The sequence below is a fragment of the Carcharhinus amblyrhynchos genome, chromosome 31, assembly GCF_965287045.1.
Source record: "Carcharhinus amblyrhynchos chromosome 31, sCarAmb.v2.hapA, whole genome shotgun sequence".
Taxonomy (NCBI): Eukaryota; Metazoa; Chordata; class Chondrichthyes; order Carcharhiniformes; family Carcharhinidae; genus Carcharhinus; species Carcharhinus amblyrhynchos.
Genome location: NC_137354.1, coordinates 6,117,815 through 6,134,912, shown reverse-complemented (window position 1 = coordinate 6,134,912; position 17,098 = coordinate 6,117,815). Strand labels below are relative to the sequence as shown.

The 17,098-nt window shown below is 46.5% G+C and overlaps 1 protein-coding gene across 6 annotated transcripts in view; it reads left to right on the top strand.

Moving 5' to 3' along the window:
* LOC145360597 (mitochondrial adenyl nucleotide antiporter SLC25A24-B-like) overlaps positions 1-17,098 on the top strand; it is an 82,741-nt gene that overhangs the window by 10,789 nt on the left and 54,854 nt on the right. For 3 of the 6 annotated variants that reach the window (XR_013889748.1, XR_013889747.1, XR_013889745.1), the window contains exons 4-12: positions 120-231; positions 1,861-2,016; positions 4,409-4,561; positions 4,686-4,790; positions 8,550-8,717; positions 10,771-10,921; positions 12,009-12,892; positions 14,473-14,519; positions 16,763-16,916. Coding sequence is in view for 1 of the 6 variants with exons in the window: in XM_080215943.1 (XP_080072069.1) it covers positions 120-231; positions 1,861-2,016; positions 4,409-4,561; positions 4,686-4,790; positions 8,550-8,717; positions 10,771-10,921; positions 12,009-12,193 (1,030 nt within the window). In the remaining 5 variants the exon portion in view is untranslated. Of the gene's footprint in view, positions 1-119; positions 232-1,860; positions 2,017-4,408; positions 4,562-4,685; positions 4,791-8,549; positions 8,718-10,770; positions 10,922-12,008; positions 14,045-14,472; positions 14,520-16,762; positions 16,917-17,098 lie in introns of those variants that run through there. The other 3 variants (XR_013889749.1, XR_013889746.1, XM_080215943.1) reach the window with 3 other exon arrangements.

Here is a 17,098-nt window from a genome sequence, read left to right as displayed (position 1 = left end):
TATGTTTGATGAATGTCAAAGGTTTTAATGTCCAGTGTGTGGATTTATGTATTTACAAAAACAATACAGAAGATATCAAGAAACCCAACACTACTCATTCTATTCCTGCAATTAATCAGCTTGGACGAGAATGATTACATGAACGTGGATTGGAACGAGTGGCGGAAGATCTACATAACGACGGTGGAGGACAACATGAAAACTATGATTGACATCTGGAGATTCAACAGTGTATGTATCCAAAATGAACCCTGTGGTTATACAGTGAGTGACTGCAGCCCTGGATAAATACCTATCCAATAAGACTGCATTTATACAGCACTCTGTGTCTTGGTGACCCCTCAGTGCTTTGTGGGTAGTGAGGTACTCACGATGGCCAGTGACACGATGCCTACTTTATGCTGGGCTAGCCAGTAACGGGAATTGTAAAATTCAAATGTGGTACAAAAATGTGACCTCAAAAGCACGCACTCTGAAAATGGAAGGGATCAGGAGCTGATTGGGAGGAATGGATTCAGAAAATCCATAGAATCCCTCCAGTGTAGAGGATGGCACGTAGCACAGTGGTTAGCACTGCTGCTTCACAGCTCCAGGGTCCTGGGTTCGATTCCCGGCTTGGGTCACTGTGTGGAGTTTGCACATTCTCCTCGTGTCTGCATGGGTTTCCTCCGGGTGCTCCCATTCCCTTCCACAGTCCAAAGATGTGAGGGTTAGGTTGATTGGCCATGCTAAGAAATTGCCCCTTAGTATCCAGGGATGCTAGGTTGGAGGGATTAATGGGTATAATATGTAGGGTTTTGGGGTAGGGCCTGGGTGGGATTGTGTTCGGTGCAGACTTGATCGGCTGTAGAGTTCTATGATTCTAAGCCACTTGGCCCATCGATTCTGTACTGACCATAATCCCACCGCAGCCCTATTCCTGCAAACCCACATGTTTACCTTGCTTGTCCCCCTGACACTAGGGTCAATTTAGTATGGCTAATCAACCCAACCCGCACATCTTTGGACTGTGGGAAGAAATTGGAGCACCCGGAACAAACCCACGCAGACACGAGGAGCATGCGCAAACCCCACATGCACAGTGACCTGAGGCCAGAATTGAACCTGGGACCCTGGCACTGAAGCAGCAGTGCTAACCACTGTGCCACCTCAAATCAAAATGGAGAATGTGGGCAGCATTTGAGATTAGTTGGAAAAAGGAATTGGCTCTGGGACCATTAAACATCTCAGGGTGGCATGGTGACGCAGTGGTTAGCACTTTGCCAGGAACCCAGGTTCAATTCTGGCCTTATGTTACTGTCTGTGTGGAGTTTACATGTTCTCCCTGTGTCTGTGTGGGTACCCCAGGTGCTCTGGTTTCTTCCCACAGTCCAGAGATGTGCAGATTAGGTGCATTGGCCATGCTAAATTGCCCCTTTAGTGTCAGAGGGACTAGCAGGGTATATAGTTGGGGTTATGAGAATAGACCCTGGGTGGGGTGGTTGTTGGTGCAGGCTCGATAGGCTAAATGGCCTCCTCTTGCGCTGTAGAGATTCTATGAAATATCATAGCAAGAAAGATTTCATGAGGGTGTAAAGGTTGGATGAGGTGTGTGTAGGGGCAGGTTGCTGCTTCTTGCATCCTTGCTGTTGAAAGATATCGCTGTTAGTTTCCTTCAGTCCGAGAATGTGATCTTGAGTTCAGACTGAAGAATGCAAGGTGAGCTACTCTTGAAGTTTTATGCCACAGTGAACACTTTGTATCTAACGTACAGCAATTTTTATTAACTCCTTCTTCTGACCTGCAAGAACTGTGGAAGTTTGTTCCATATATAAAAAAAAATTCCCATCTTTAATTATTTGTTTCCCCATATCCCTGCAGATCTTTTCTATCAATGATGACATAACCAATTGTGAGGAGTTCTTGGAGAACCAGGAACCAGAAAAGTGGTGGGGCCACCTGATTGCAGGAGGCACAGCTGGAGGTATTTCCCGAACAATGACTGCCCCATTCGACCGGCTTAGAGTACTGATGCAGGTAGGGTTATTTATTGCTATTCTGCCTGTCATTTTAAACTTGCCATTAACGCTTTCTAAGCTTTATTTGCTTCTGACTTTGAACTGCTTCGTTATAACTATGCATTCGGTAGACCCAAAAGACTGACCTCGCTATTTATTATGGGGTGCACTAATGTTACGTGAGTTCAGCACTGGGAGAGGTGCAAGTGTCCCTTTCAATGTTTGCTGACTTGATGTGAGGGAATGGTATTGTCGACATGGGAAAATGCAGCTATGTTGATTTTAAGGGAGCTGATTTCTGTCGTTCCAACAATTGGATCCTTGGCTAGCCTTACCGAAGAGCCAGCAGAGGCACGATGGGCCAAATGGCCCCATTGTGTGCTATGAAAAGGCGAGTCACCCTGTGACTTCTGCCCTCTCTGGTAATAACTGCCCTCTCAGAGTAATAACTGAAGAGAAATTGTATCTTAGTGAGGAAGATCTCTCAGGAAGATAGATCTGAAGCATCTGGTTTAAGGTTTTGAGCATGCTGGTCAGGATTTAAAAGGCATTTGGACAGGTATGTGGATGGGAAAGATTTAGAGGGATATGGGCCAAAAGCAGGCAAATGGGACTAGTTCAGTTTTTAGGAAACCTGTTTGGTATGGACGAGTTGGGCCGAAGGGCCTGTTTCTGTGCTGTATATCCCTATAACTGTATGTAGATATTGAATCAAAGTACAGTCAACCCAGCGAGCTTTTGGTCACCCATTAAAATCCTACAGTTGGTTCAATAATTACAATTCAATAATTTTCTGAGGAAGGATGTTCTTGCTCTGGAAGGAGTGCAGCGAAGGTTTACCAGGATGATTCCAGTGACAGGATTGTTTTTGCTGGAGTTCAGACAAATTGGGGGGGCGGGATGGATGTTGTGGGATTTTATGGAGACTTATAAAATAGCAGGACTAGACAGGGCAGATGCAGGGAGGATGTTCTCAATGGTGGGGGAGTCCAGAACCAGGGGTCACAGTTTAAGGATTCAGGGTAGACCATTTAGGATGGAGATAAGGAGACATTTCTTCACCCAAAGAGTGGTGAGCCTGTGGAATTCATTACCACAGGAAGTAGTTGATGCTAAGATATTGAATGTGTTCAAAAGATGAATGGGGTCAAAAGTTATGGGGAGAAAGCATGATTAGATTATTGAGTTGGATGATCAGCCATGATCATGATGAATGATGGAGCAGGCTCGAAGGGCTAAATGGCCTCTTCCTGTTCCTGTCTTCTATATTTTTATGTAAAATGTGAGGGTGATATTTTGGCTTGGCTCCCTGTGTCTGGGAGCCTGGAATTATCTGATATCTGGTTGGGGTAATTAGTAAAGGGTTACAATTACCCGAATTCTCACAGCACTGCCCGACATCACAAACATGGTGTCCGCTTGGTCGTGTGGGGAAAGAGCAAGGCAGAGGGTCATTGAGAGGGGGACACTGGCTCGATGGCTGCTGTCCTGGATGTTTTGAGTTTTACACCATAGACCCAGTGTAACAAACCTCTTCAGCGTTTCAAGATCTGTGTCCGGTAGTCTTTTTCCTGGAAGAAGGAGCTCCAGCCTGTTCGGTTCTCGTGATAACCACTCATAAGATATCACCTGGCAGCTTGTCTTTATTTGTGACTGGCAGGACATGAGCGGATCTTTGAAAGTGCTCTGTTATTTTCCGCGGATATAAGTTGTACTGTATTAAATCACCCAGTATTGTGAAGTTTGAAATCTTTTGCCAGATTGTCCAAAGATGTGAAAGTTAGGTTGATTGGTCATGCTAAATTGACCTTAGTGTTGGGGCATTAGCAGGGTGAATATGAGGGGTTATGGGAATAGGGCCTGGTGGGATTGTGGTCATTGCAGATTTGATGGGCCGAATGGCCTCCTTCTGCACTATAGGGATTCTGAGATTGCACAATGCAGATATTTCATTTTAATATTAAATTTAGTGTGCCCCCCCGCCCCCCCCAGTGTTTGTGTAGGCTCAATGCCGGGGTGGCATGGTGGCACAGTATTTAGCCCTGCTGCCTCGCAGCACCAAGGACCCAGGTTCAATTCCGGCCTTGGGCGACTGCCTGTCTGTGCAAATTCTGCACATTCTCCCTGTGTCTGCGTGGGTTTCCTCCTACACTCCAAAGATGTACGGGTTAGGTAGATTGGTCATGGTTTGCAGGGATGGAGCAGAGGGCAGTGCCTGGGTAAGATGCTCTTTCAGAGAATCGGCACTGGCTTGATGGGCTGAATGGCCTCTTTCTGCACTATAGGGATTCTGTGGCTTTATTTTTCGACGTTGGTCAATCCACAATCAGCAGTTGATACTGGTGATTATTTCATCTTTTAATCCACATTAGCCAAGTTATCTAAAATCAGGTGTTTTTCTTTTGTACCAGGTTTATTCTTCGCGAGATAATAAGATGCAGATTTCCAGTGGCATAAGGGCAATGATTAGGGAAGGCGGTGTAACTTCCATGTGGAGAGGAAATCTAACTAATATTCTCAAAATTGGACCCGAACTGGCCTTCAAATTCATGGCCTATGAAGAGGTGTGTGTGTGATAGTGAATTGCATTGCTGCTTTTTACTTCTTTGAGAAGTAACAAGTGGCAATTTTGTTTAAGAACAAACTTTTCCTTGCGATTTCTGACACATTTCTAAAATGTGTTCACAGCTGAAGACTATAATCTGCGAATCAGACAACTTGGGGATTAAAGAGAGATTTCTCGCGGGATCACTGGCTGGGGTATTCTCTCAAACAGCCACGTATCCCTTTGAGGTAAGCTTAAAATAAATGCATTATGTTACGTGCTTTGTGGGTGGGGGAAATTCTCCTTAGAAATTCTAAAAGGGTTAATGTATGAGGGGGAGGAGTTCGCGTGTGTGTGTGTAGGGGTGGGGGAGGGTGTGTGTGTGTGTTAGTGTGAGGGGGAGTGTGGATGTGGGTGTAGTGGGGGAGTGTGTGTTAGTGTATCTGCGTGCGAGTGTCCACAAATCCACATAAATGTAATTATCTCTGCTTAGTTAAATGAAAAGGATTCATGACATGACCTCGCTCTGTGGCTGTGTCTGGTTGCAAATTAATTTTGAATCCCTACTGTGTGGAATGTTACTTATGCTTAAACTCTGGCTTGTGTTCAATTTCTTAATTACCAGTTCGGAGCTGAAGGCAAACTCCACTTTGCTTGGCCAGTGATGTATAGCACAGCTCGCTGCTGATGGCTACTTAATGTTATTGTCGCCAATATTTGGGGCAAGTGTAAACGCTGCATGGAGGAAAGTGAGCAAGTGTTGAAGTTGCTGATCTGAGGTGAACAAAAGGAGGCTGTTAGGATCCACACGTGTAGGCTGAGATGTTAGTGGAATACCTTTCTGGGCTCCCACACCATCCTGAATTGGAGCTTACCTTCACTGTCACTGCGTTAAAATCCTGGAACTCCCTTCCCGGGAAGGGTGCGTGCACCCAGACCAGATGTGCAACAGCAGTTCAAGAAGGCAGCTCACCGCCACGTTGCTGAGGGCAGTGAGAGATAGACACTAAATGCTGGCCTTGCCTGTGGCACTCGAATAGGACTAACTCACCAGCTCTTTTACCTGCTTCAGTGAAGGTGTTTTTTTTAAGTGGGCTAATGCCTCTGAGAAATCCCATGTGAATAAACACTCGAAGTTAGGAATGGTGGGAGGATGTGGAGCCCTCTTGAGACAGTTCTGCCAATTGATTAGATCAAGAGTGACAGTGGAACTGAGCAGCGACAGATCAGCCATGATCTTATTGAATGGCGGGGCAGGCTCGAAGGGCTGGATGGCCTACTCCTGCTCCTATTTCTTATGTTCTTATGTATCTTGCCTCCATTTGTCATCCTTGTTCTGCAACTCTTCATACCCTTGTCTAAAAGCACTTCATGTTTTCAGCTTATTTGGGTAAGAGTTCCAAATTTCCTCTCCTCTGTTGCGGAGTCCTTCCTGTCTTTACCCCCCCCAGCCATAATTTTAAGGTTATACACTCCCCTTGTATGGCTCTCGCCAAGGGGAATTTTTAAACCCCTTGAATCATAGAATCATAAATTGACCCAGCTGTCTGGGGTTTAACAGAATAAGTGTGCCTGGTTACAGGAATAGCGCCTGGGTGGAAAAGGTGGCCATTTGGATCATTGAGCCTGACAACAATCCTACCCAGGCCCTATCCCTGCAAGTTCATGCATTCACTCTCCCAATCCCCCTGACACTGAGGGGCCAATCCACCCAACCCGCACATCTTTTGACTGTGGGAGGAAACTGGAGCACCTGGAGGAAACCCACGCAGACATGGGGAGAATGTGTGAACTGCACACCGATAGTGACCCAAGGTTGGGAATCGCACCCAGACCTTTGCTGCTGCAAGGCAACAGTGCTGACCACTATGCCAGCATTCTGCCAGTCTGATCACACATAATCTTCAACACCCAAAGGAATATAGCCTAGTCTGCGTATCCTCATAGAATCCCTACAGAACAGGAGGGAGGCCCTTCGGCCCATTGAGTCTGTACCAACTACAACCCCACCCAGGCCCTATTCCCATAACCACACACACTTACTCTGCTAATCCGTCTGACAGTTGGGTCAGTTTAGCATAGCCAACCATCCCAATCAGCATATCTTCAGACTGTGGGAGGAAACTGGAACACCTGGAGGAAACCCACGCAGACATGGGGAGAATATACAAACTCCACACACAGTGACCTGAGGCTAGAATTGAACCTGGCTCCGTGGCGCAGAGGTAGCAGTACTAACCACTGTGCCATCCTCTCACTTGGGCTACAATGTCATTCTATCGAATCTGCCCAGCATTCTTTCAAAGGCCATTATAAGGGGTGGGAGCTTTGGAAATGAACTCTGTAGTGTACCTGGCATCTAACCAGAACTTTTTGTACAGACAAGTATAGCTACCTTTGTACATAAGAACATAAGAAATAGGAGCAGGAGTAGGCCATCTAGCCCTTCGAGCCTGCCCCGCCATTCAATAAGATCATGGCTGATCTGTCGCTGCTCAGTTCCACTTTCCCGCTTTCTCCCCATAACCCTTAATCCCCTCTCTTATCAAAAACCCGCGTCTTAAAAATATTTAGCGAGGCAGCCTCCACCACTTCAACGGGCAGAGAATTCCAGAGATTCACCACCCTTTGAGTGAAGAAGTTCCTTCTCAACTCCTTTCTAAACCGCCCCCCTTTTATCTTGAGGCTGTGCCCCCTAGTCCTACTGTCTTTTTTTGAGCGGGAAGAGTCTCTCCACCTCTATCCTATCCATCCCATTCATCATCTTATACGTCTCAATGCGATCTCCCCTCATTCTTCTAAACTCTAACGAGTACAAGCCCAGTTTATTCAGCCTCTCCTCATAGCTCAACCCCCTCAACTCCGGTATCAGCCTAGTAAACCTCCTCTGCACTCCCTCCAAGGCCAAAATATCTTTGCGCAGGTGCGGCGCCCAAAACTGCACACAGTACTCCAGCTGTGGCCTCACCAATGCCCTATACAGCTGCAGCAAGACCTCCCTACTTTTATATTCAATCCCCCTCGCTATGAAGGCCAGCATCCCATTCGCCTTCCTGACCACCTGCTGCACCTGCAAGCTGGGTTTTTGCGACTCATGCACAAGGACCCCGAGGTCCCTCTGCACCGTCGCCTGCTGCAGTTTTTCGCCCCGTAAGTAATAGTCCTTCCTACCAAAGTGGACCACCTCACACTTGCCAACATTAAATTCCATTTGCCATTTCCTGGCCCATTCGCCCAGCCTATCTAGATCCTTCTGCAGACTCTCCACTCCCTCCGCACAATTTGCCGTTCCCCCAATCTTGGTGTCATCAGCAAATTTCGACACCCTACACTCGGTTCCCTCCTCCAGATCATCTATATAAATGGTAAAAAGCTGAGGCCCCAGCACCGACCCCTGGGGCACTCCACTAGTCACCATCCGCCAATCCGAATAGTACCCGTTGACCCCCACTCTCTGCCTCCTATTTGACAACCAATCCTCTATCCATGCTAACACCCTACCCCCAACTCCATGTCCCTCGACCTTCTGCAATAACCTCTTGTGAGGTACGTTGTCAAACGCCTTCTGAAAATCTAGAAAGACCACATCCACCGGCTCTCCTCTATCCACCGCCCTAGACACATGAGTTCCAATATCAGAAAAGCCAACATCTCATTAGCCATTGGAATTACTTTTGTACCTGTAAGCTAACATCTCAGTATGTTTTGGACAGACCAATGTGCAATAGGATAGTTGGAACCAGGCCAAATTAATTCAGCAATCAGAACAAGGGGAAGGTATCAAATAGAGGTTCATACCCACAAGGGACCTTGTTTACAAACGCAAGATGCTGAGTAAGTTACTCGAATCAAACCTTAATGCCTCTACCTGGAGTTAGACTTCAACTGAAGTATGAGGGTTGACCACGAGGAAACATCGAATGATGCCCCTGGACCCTTGTATTTAGTGGTAAGCTCTTTCGAGGGTGGATTGTTGGAAATAATAACTCTGCTTTTCCTTCTGTTAGATGCTGAAAACTCGAATGATGTTGCGAAAAACAGGAGAACCTCGAGAACTGTATGCCCAGATCAGCAAAATATTCAGGAAGGAAGGAGCTTCCAGCTTCTACCGGGGCTATGTCCCAAATATCCTGGGAATTATCCCCTATGCTGGTATCGACTTGGCTGTGTATGAGGTTGGTGTTCGTTTGGATGGGGGTAAAAGAGTATGTTCACAACATGGGGCGGCCTGGTGGTTAGCACTGCTGCCTCACGGCGCCAGGGACCTGGGTTCAATTGCCGACTTGGGTCGCTGTGGAGTCTGCACGTTTTCCCCATGTCTGCGTGGGTTTCCTCCGGGTGCTCCAGTTTCCTCCCACAGTCCGAAAGACGTGCTGGGTAAGTGCGTTGGCCGTGCTAAATTTTCCCTTAGTGCATCCGAACAGGCACCGGAGTGTGGCGACTGTGGGATTTTCATAGTAACTTCATAGCTGTGTGAATGCAAACCTACTTGTGACTAATTAATAAACTTCTACTTTAACAACTTTTACTCAGATTTAAGAAAGTGAATGGCACAGACAGCAGTTGAGGGTGAGGGGGCAGAAGCGTGAAATTGTATTTAAATGGCACCTTTCACGAAACCCCCAAACTGTATGCCGTCAACTATTTATTTAGGTTCATTTATGGGTCATAGGTGTCACTGGCTATAGGCCACCAATTATTGCCCATCCCTAGTTACCCTTGAAAAGGTAGTGCTGAGCCGTTGCCTTGAACCACTGCAGTCCCTGAGGTGTAGGTACACCCACAATGCTGTTAGGGAGGAAGTTCCAGGATTTTAACCCAGCGACAGTGAAGGAACAGCGATATATTTCCAGGTCTGAACGGGAATTGACTTAGTGGGGAACCTGCAGCTTCTGGTGTCCCCACGCATCGGGGAAGCAGTGGTGTTGTCGCTGGACTAGTGATCCAGGGTAATGTCTGGGGACCCTGGTTTGAATCCTACCGTGGCAGACAGTGAAATTTGAATTCAGTAAAAATCTGGAATTTAAAGCCTTAAGATGACCGTTGTCAATTATTGTTAAAAACACACCTGGTTCACTAATGCCCTTTAGGGAAGGAAATCTGATGCCCTTGCCTGGCCTACATGTGACTCCAGATCCACAGCAATGCGGTTTACTCATATTGTCTGTACCCCAGGGCATTTAAATGCTGACCCAGCAAACCTGCATCCCATGAATAGAAGAAAAAATCTGCTGCCCTTGTCCTTGTAATAAGAAGTCTCAACACTAGGTTGAAGTCCAACAGATTTATTTGAAATCGAGCTTTTGGAGCACTGCTCCTTTGTCAGATGAACTTCATCACTCCTTCATCACTCACCTGATGGAGCAGCACTCCAAAAGCTCGTGACTCCAAAAAAACCTGTTGGACTTTAACCTGGTTTTGTGAGACTTCTTACTGTTCCCACCTCGGTCCAACGCTGGCATCTCCACCTCTTGTCCTTCTTAGATGGTAATGGTCATGGGTTTGGAAGATGCTGCCAAAGGAACCTTGTTGAATTCCTGAAGTGTGTCTTGTAGACGGTGCACAAAGCTGGCACTGTGGTGGGGAGAGTGAATGTTGGCGGGAAGGGGTGTTAATCAAGTGAGCGTGCTTTGTCCTGGATAGTGCCGAGTTCTTGTGCTGTTGGAACTGCACCCATCCCGGCAAGTGGGGCGTATTCTATCACATTCCTGACCCCTGTGCATCTTGTACATGGTGAATAGCCTTTAGGGAGGCTTTGTTAAGATGTAGAGACTGCTCTGAGGTAGGGAACCAGTGAATTTCAATCAAGGTAGCACAAACAGCAATGAGTTAAGTGACTGAGCCTGTTTTAGGTATGTGTTTGGCCTTTCACATAGAGAAACAGCAAGAACTGAATTCTCCTTTCAAATACTCCTTAAAGCCTAGCTCATTGACCAAGCTTTTGGTTACTAACCATGTCACCTTATGTGGCTAGGTGTCAGCTTACGTCTAATGCTCTTGTGAAGCACCTTGGGATATTTTCCTTTTTGAGAGGTGCCATATAAATGCAAACGTTCAGCACTTGAACAGATTATCTACAATCAGACTAAATCTGCTGATTTTAAAAATTTAACTTCCGTGTTTACTAGTGCACCAACTTCATTGTGAGTCTTCAGTCATCTTTGTGCAATTTATCTTCTGGGCAGTTTGTTGCTGTTTGTCTGAGCGCCATTATTTTTGTTCCTACAGACCCTAAAGAACTTGTGGATCCAGAGAGACACAAAGGGGAATGAGGCGCCTAACATGTTGCTGGTGGTAGGCAGTGCCATGACTTCCAATGTAGTTGGACAGCTGGCCAGTTACCCACTCATGCTAATGCACACTCGAATGCAGGCGGCAGGTGAGTGTGGCGGGGGCAGAGGTTCGTGGATAATGGGGCAGGCTGGTTTTAGTAGTTGCAAAGAGACTGAGCTTTCTCTGGCACATTGTGATGATTTCAGGATGTTTCAAACACTTCACATCGTATGGAATACTTTTTGAGGTGGAAGTCGGTGTTGTGAAGTAGGAAGTGGCACGGTGGCACCATGGTTAGCACTGCTGCTTCACAGCACCAGGGTCCTGGGTTCAATTCCCGGCTCGGGTCACTGTCTGTGTGGAGTTTACACATTCTCCCCATGTCTGTGTGGGTTTTCTCTGGGCGCTCTGGTTTCTTTCCACAGTGCGAAAGACGTGCTGGTTAGGTGCATTGACCTAAACAGGTGCCTGATTGTGGTGAGTAGGAGGATTTCACAGTAACTTCATTGCAGTGTTAATGTAAGCCTTACTTGTGACTAGTAAGTAAATTTTAAACATGGCAGTCGATAAGTGCCTGTGCACGGCACATGTATTTCCGCATGCACAGGCACGGCGATGTGATGACAAATCAGGCACGGTGGCACAGTGGTTAGCACTGCTGCCTCACAGCGCCAGGGACCCTGGTTCGATTCCTGACTTGGGTCACTGCCTTTGCGGAGTCTGCATGTTCTCCCCGTGACTGCTTGGGTTTCCTCCGGGTGCTCTGGTTTCCCCCCGACAGTCTGAAAGATATGCTAGTTAGCTGCATTGGCTGTGTTGAATTCTCCCTCACTGTACCCGAACAGGTGCTGGAGTATGGGATTTTCACAGTAACTTCATTGCGGTGTTAATGTAAGCCTTACTTGTGACATGAATGAAAAAGAGACTGCACGAGCTTCAAGGGCTGAATGGCCAACTCCTATTAAATTTGGTTAGTGCTACTAGCCAAGCCATAGCTGACAACTGGGAATTTCAAGTTCTGCTCTTCAAAGGCTGCCTGGTACACAGGAACAAACGGGTAACCTCTGTCTCCGCTCCTGAACAAAACCAAGAAATCTCAATTCACACTCAGCTGCAAGTTTAGCTTGCGTTTTTGTTTGGAAATGATGGTTTGCTCACGTACGCTGACATGTTAATTTTAATTTTGTGTTTAGTCATTGCCAAAGGAATGAGAAAGCCAAGGATGAGGGAGTACTTCTGGAATATTTTGGCTAAAGACGGCTTGCTCGGGTTCTACCGTGGCTTCACCGCAAACTTGCTCAAAGCTGTCCCATCCGTCTGCATCAGCTACACATTGTATGAATATCTAAAGACGTACCTAGGCCTTGCCTCACACTAAGGACTGCCAAACAACACCCCAGAAATGGACACACTGGTATTTTTCAATTGGCTTTTAGTGCTCAATCCTGCACCCCATGCTCAGTGCACTTTATATACAAAAAAGGTTAAAATTAAATAAACTGTTAATTTATTTTCACTGTTTGAAATGAAGGTTATTTGTATAACAATCTGTGTTTGTGCACTGATGTGTTCAATTCCTCCTCCCCGGGGCGGAGGTTCAGCAATGGCTCCACAGGTAACCTGCTGGAGGGCTGGGTGTGGGGACAGCAGAGATCAGGTGCAATTTATTCCCCTCTTGCTCTTCAGCTGTCTCCATTTCCAGCCTCGAGTGCCTCAATTCCTATCACTCTGCCCTCTGTGGCTGTGTCTTCAGCTGTCTGGGCTCTGGAACTCTCTAAACCTTTCTACCTCCCTATGTTTCAATAAGTTTCTTAAAATCTTGGCCAAGCTTTGATGAACCATTCCAATGTCACTTAGTGTCTTGATATTTAGTGCTGTTTGATGCTCACGTGCAGCAGACTTGAGTGTTTTATGAAGGTAAGTGTGTGATATAAATTCCACATTGGTTGATATCTTTAGCTGCTTTGCTTTAGTTCTCTTTTCAACAGTGCTCACCTGATGGAAACACAAGACAGCCATCAGTGCAAATTCCACTATTTAACCGTACCGTTTATTGAAGAAGCCTTTCAAAGTAGAGGTGAGTGCAACTCTTGTGTTTATACTGACATGGGATGTGTGACGTGGAATTTGGCATGAACAAGCGTGTAGGAGGAAGGCAAACTGAGGTTGGGAGTGCTCCCTTTTGGATGCAAGAGTGAAAATGAAAGGCTTTCAGGTTTGTGCAGGGAATGTGTGACCTTCCATCATTGTGCTCTCATTAAGTTGATGTGCAAGTGGCCTTGACTGACCATGGGGAAAAAGAAAGTCTCCTTTGTGTCCCAAGATATATATAGGTTGGTGGGGCATATACATGAGGCTACAGGGTAAGCCTGGGCAAGAGTTGGTGCAGACTTGATGGGCCGAAGGGCCCCAGCCATTGAGAGGCAGCACGGTGGTTAGCATTGCCCCTCTCAGCGCCAGGGATCTGGGTTTGATTCCCGGCCTTGGGTCACTGTCTGAATGGGGTCTGCACGTTCTCCCCATGTCTGCGTGGATTTCTTCTGGGTGTTCTGGTTTCCTCCCACAGTCTGAAAGACATGCTGGTAAAGTGTATTAGCCATGCTAAATTCTCCCTCAGTGTACACCCCACCCCCGAAACAGGTGTCGGAGTGTGGTGACTAGGGGATTTTCACTAACCCCATTGCAGCGTTAATGTAAGCCTACTTGTGACACTAATGAAATAAATTTTACTTACTGCGCTGTAGGGATTCTATGATTTCTGAAGGACACCGGTTAGAACTGGAAGGTGGGCAACAACTTCTAGTTTATATAGTTGAAACAGGCTCTGTCATGTTGAAAACACTCATAGAATGATATAGTAATTCCTGTTATTAGTTATTTAGCAGTATGGAGCAGCTCACCAGCACTGCAACAGCGCAATATCTCTTGAAGGAGGGGGCTTATGTGACACACACATCGGCTTTTCCAGCCAATGACCTTCCATCAGAACCGTTCTGCTGTAAGATCAATGACCAGAAAAGTCAAGAGCTTACTCAGGGTGTGAATCATAGAATCCCTACAGTGCAGAAGGAGGCCATTTGGCCCATCGTGTCCGCAGCAGCCACAATCCCACCCAGGCCCTATTCCCGTGACCCCTTTTGCTTACACTGCTAATCTCCCTGACACTAAGGTTAATTTATCATGGCCAATCAACCTAACCCGCACACCTTTGCAGTGTGGGAGGAAATGGGAGCACCTGGAGGAAACCCACGCAGATACGGGGAGAGTGTGCAATCTCCACACAGACAATGTCCCAAGCCAGGAATCGAACCTGGCTCCTTGGCGCTGTGAGGCAGGGCAGTGCTAACCACTTGTTTTAAAATATGACAGAGCCTATTTCAGCTAAAGTAAACCAGAAACTGCTGCCCATCTAGCTGGCATCCTTCTTTAATGAGTGCCAGTCTCCCCCACCCCATTGCTGAGTGTAATTTAAGACTTAATAGGTGCCACAACAGGCATGGGTGAGCAAGTGAATTAGGCAAAGATACGCCATGATTTTGCTGAATGTCAGGACATAAATAATCTATTCTTACTTATTAACTGTTATTTTTCTCCTTGGCCTTGCCTGTTTCCACCACGGCTGTTTCTGATTGTCCGCTTCTGCTGTGCTGGCTTTAGTTTACGTGTGGATCTGTTGGGCTGAAAATGATGGTGGTTGCCCTCAGGTAACTCCCTGTTCTGCTAGCGTATTTATCAATACATGGGATTCTGTGCAAGTGAAGATGTTATGTTTGAAATTGGAGGCTGGCTGAAGGAAAGTGACCTAAATTTGAACCGAGAGATATTTTGTTTGGGCTGGGGAGTGGAATACATGTGCTGGCCTAATTTTCATGTCCGGAACAGTTTCAACTCGGGCTTGACTTAAATGCTGTCAGTCCACTTTCCACTTAATTTGATGTGGAGATGCCGGCGTTGGACTGGGACGAGCACAAGTAAGAAGTCTCACAACACCAGGTTACAGTCCAATAGGTTTCATAGAATCATAGAATCCTGCAGTGCAGAAGGAGGCCATTCGAATCATTGAGTCTGCACTGACCACAATCCTGCTCAGGTCCTATCCCTGTAACCCCACATATTTACCCTCCTAATCTCCCTGACACTAATGGTTGATCAACCTAACCTGCACATCTTTGGACTGTGGGAGAAAACCAGAGGAAATCCACACAGACCGAGGCCGGAATTGAACCCGGATCCCTGGCTGTGAGGCAGCAATGCTAGCCACTGTGCCTCCCCTTCCTCAAGTGAGTGTTAGTTGCCACCTGATGAAGGAGCAGTGCTCCAAAAGCTCATGATACCACATAAACCTGTTGGGTTTTAACCTGCTGTGGTGTGACTTCTTACTGTGCCCATTTAATTTGGTTGTGGAGGAGGGAGCAGTGAAGTGAAGGGTGTGAACTTTAGTAAGGGGGGAGGGAGGATTTGAAAGTCAGTCCCTGGTGAAGTACAAAGGACATTTTACATTTATCCGGTGGGGCAATTTTGTCACTGACAAAGGCACCCTTCCTTGTTGTGGGTTCAAGTCTCAATCTAGGCTGACAGTCCAGCATGATATTGAGAGAGTGTTGGTTTTTAAACTAAATGTTAACACTTAAGGCCCAGCCTTCCCTCTTGGATAGAGTGAGATGATCCTGTGGCTCTAATTTGGAAAAGTGCAGAGGAGCTTGGGTCTAGTCTGGCTGCCACAGAGTTCTCACCCTGGGTGAGCTGCAGCATTCTCCAGCTCAACAATGAAGCCATCGTTCTCGGCTCCTGCTGCAAACTCTGCATAACCTCATCTGTTTCCATTGTCATTTTCTTGGGTTGCATCAGACTGACCCTGTGTGCTTGCTTCACAAAGGCACTGTATTTAAATTGGGGGAAAACCACAGACACAAAAGTCCGCTCATCTGGTCCACTGTCAGAGTAAATGAAAACAAATCTTGCTCTCGTCTCCCCTTACGCCCAGTGAAGAGTTACACATGACCCATCATGGGGCGCATGAAATGTAGCATTGATTCAAACACTTTAATTCACTCCCTTTTTAAAATGCTGCACCGATCATGCAGTGGCTTCCTCTAAAATTCACTGCCTCGTTTTGCTTTCTCTAATCGACTAGTTGGCCCAATAGAGCTGTACAAGTTGTCCGGCAAGAGTCAGTCCTATTCGGAAAGCTGGACAGGGAGCAGGCAGAGCTGCTGTCTGTTAGCTGGAGTTCTATCTGTGTTATTGTAGAGGTTGTGCTTTAGAGACAATGGAAGTTCTCACCAGAGATTCTTGGCAATGCAATGAATGCAAGATTTCCCCTTAAGTATTGTCAGATCTTCCCACTGCACCTCCCTGAGTGCAGTGAGCTGGTAGATGGGTGCAGCAACCATGACTAGGTCATGCATTGGGTCGTGTTGACAACAGTTGCTAGCATCTTGGACACAACTGTCCCACCATGCAAACTGCAATGAATTCTTTGCCACCCACAAAAGACTGATAGTAGCACAGTGGTTAGCACAGCACCAGCGACCTGGGTTTGATTCCTGGCTTGGATAACTGTCTGTGTGGGTTTCCTCCGGGTGCTCCGGCTTCCTCCCACAGTCCAAAGATGTGTGGGTTAAGTGAAGTGGCCATGCTAAATTGCCCCTTTTGGCGCAGTGGTTAGCACTGCTGCCTCACAGCACCAGAGACCCATGTTCGATTCCTGATTCGGGTCACTGTGCATACTGCACGTCGGGTGCTCTGGTTTCCACCCACAGTTTGAAAGACGTGCAAGTTAGGGTGCAATGGCCATGCTAAATTCTCCCTCAGTGTACCCGAACAGGCTTCTGAGAGTGTTGACTAGGGGATTTTCACAGTAACTCCATTGCAGTGTTAATGTAAGCTTACTTGTGACACGAACAAATTTAACTTTTTTTATACAAAATTCTTTTTCCACTTCAAGTTGAGATTTGGTAAAAGCTTGGAAAGCAGGTGGACACTAAAGGTGTATCTCAACCCACTCCCATTCCTCAATCACCCATGTACAGAGCTTCAAAGAAGATGCACTCCTGACCTGATTTCATCTCTACATTCAGCCTGCGGTGAGGAATGGTTACGTAAGTACAGGTTGCAATCAAATTAGTCAGAATCACAAGGCACAATCCAAATCAGTATTTTTGTAGTTAGACAAACAGAAACAAAATTAACATTCAAGGTTCCAATTAATCTCTCTCATCTTAGCACCTAACCAGATGATGCACATTAACAATTTATAGCAAATCTATTTACAAATCTGTAA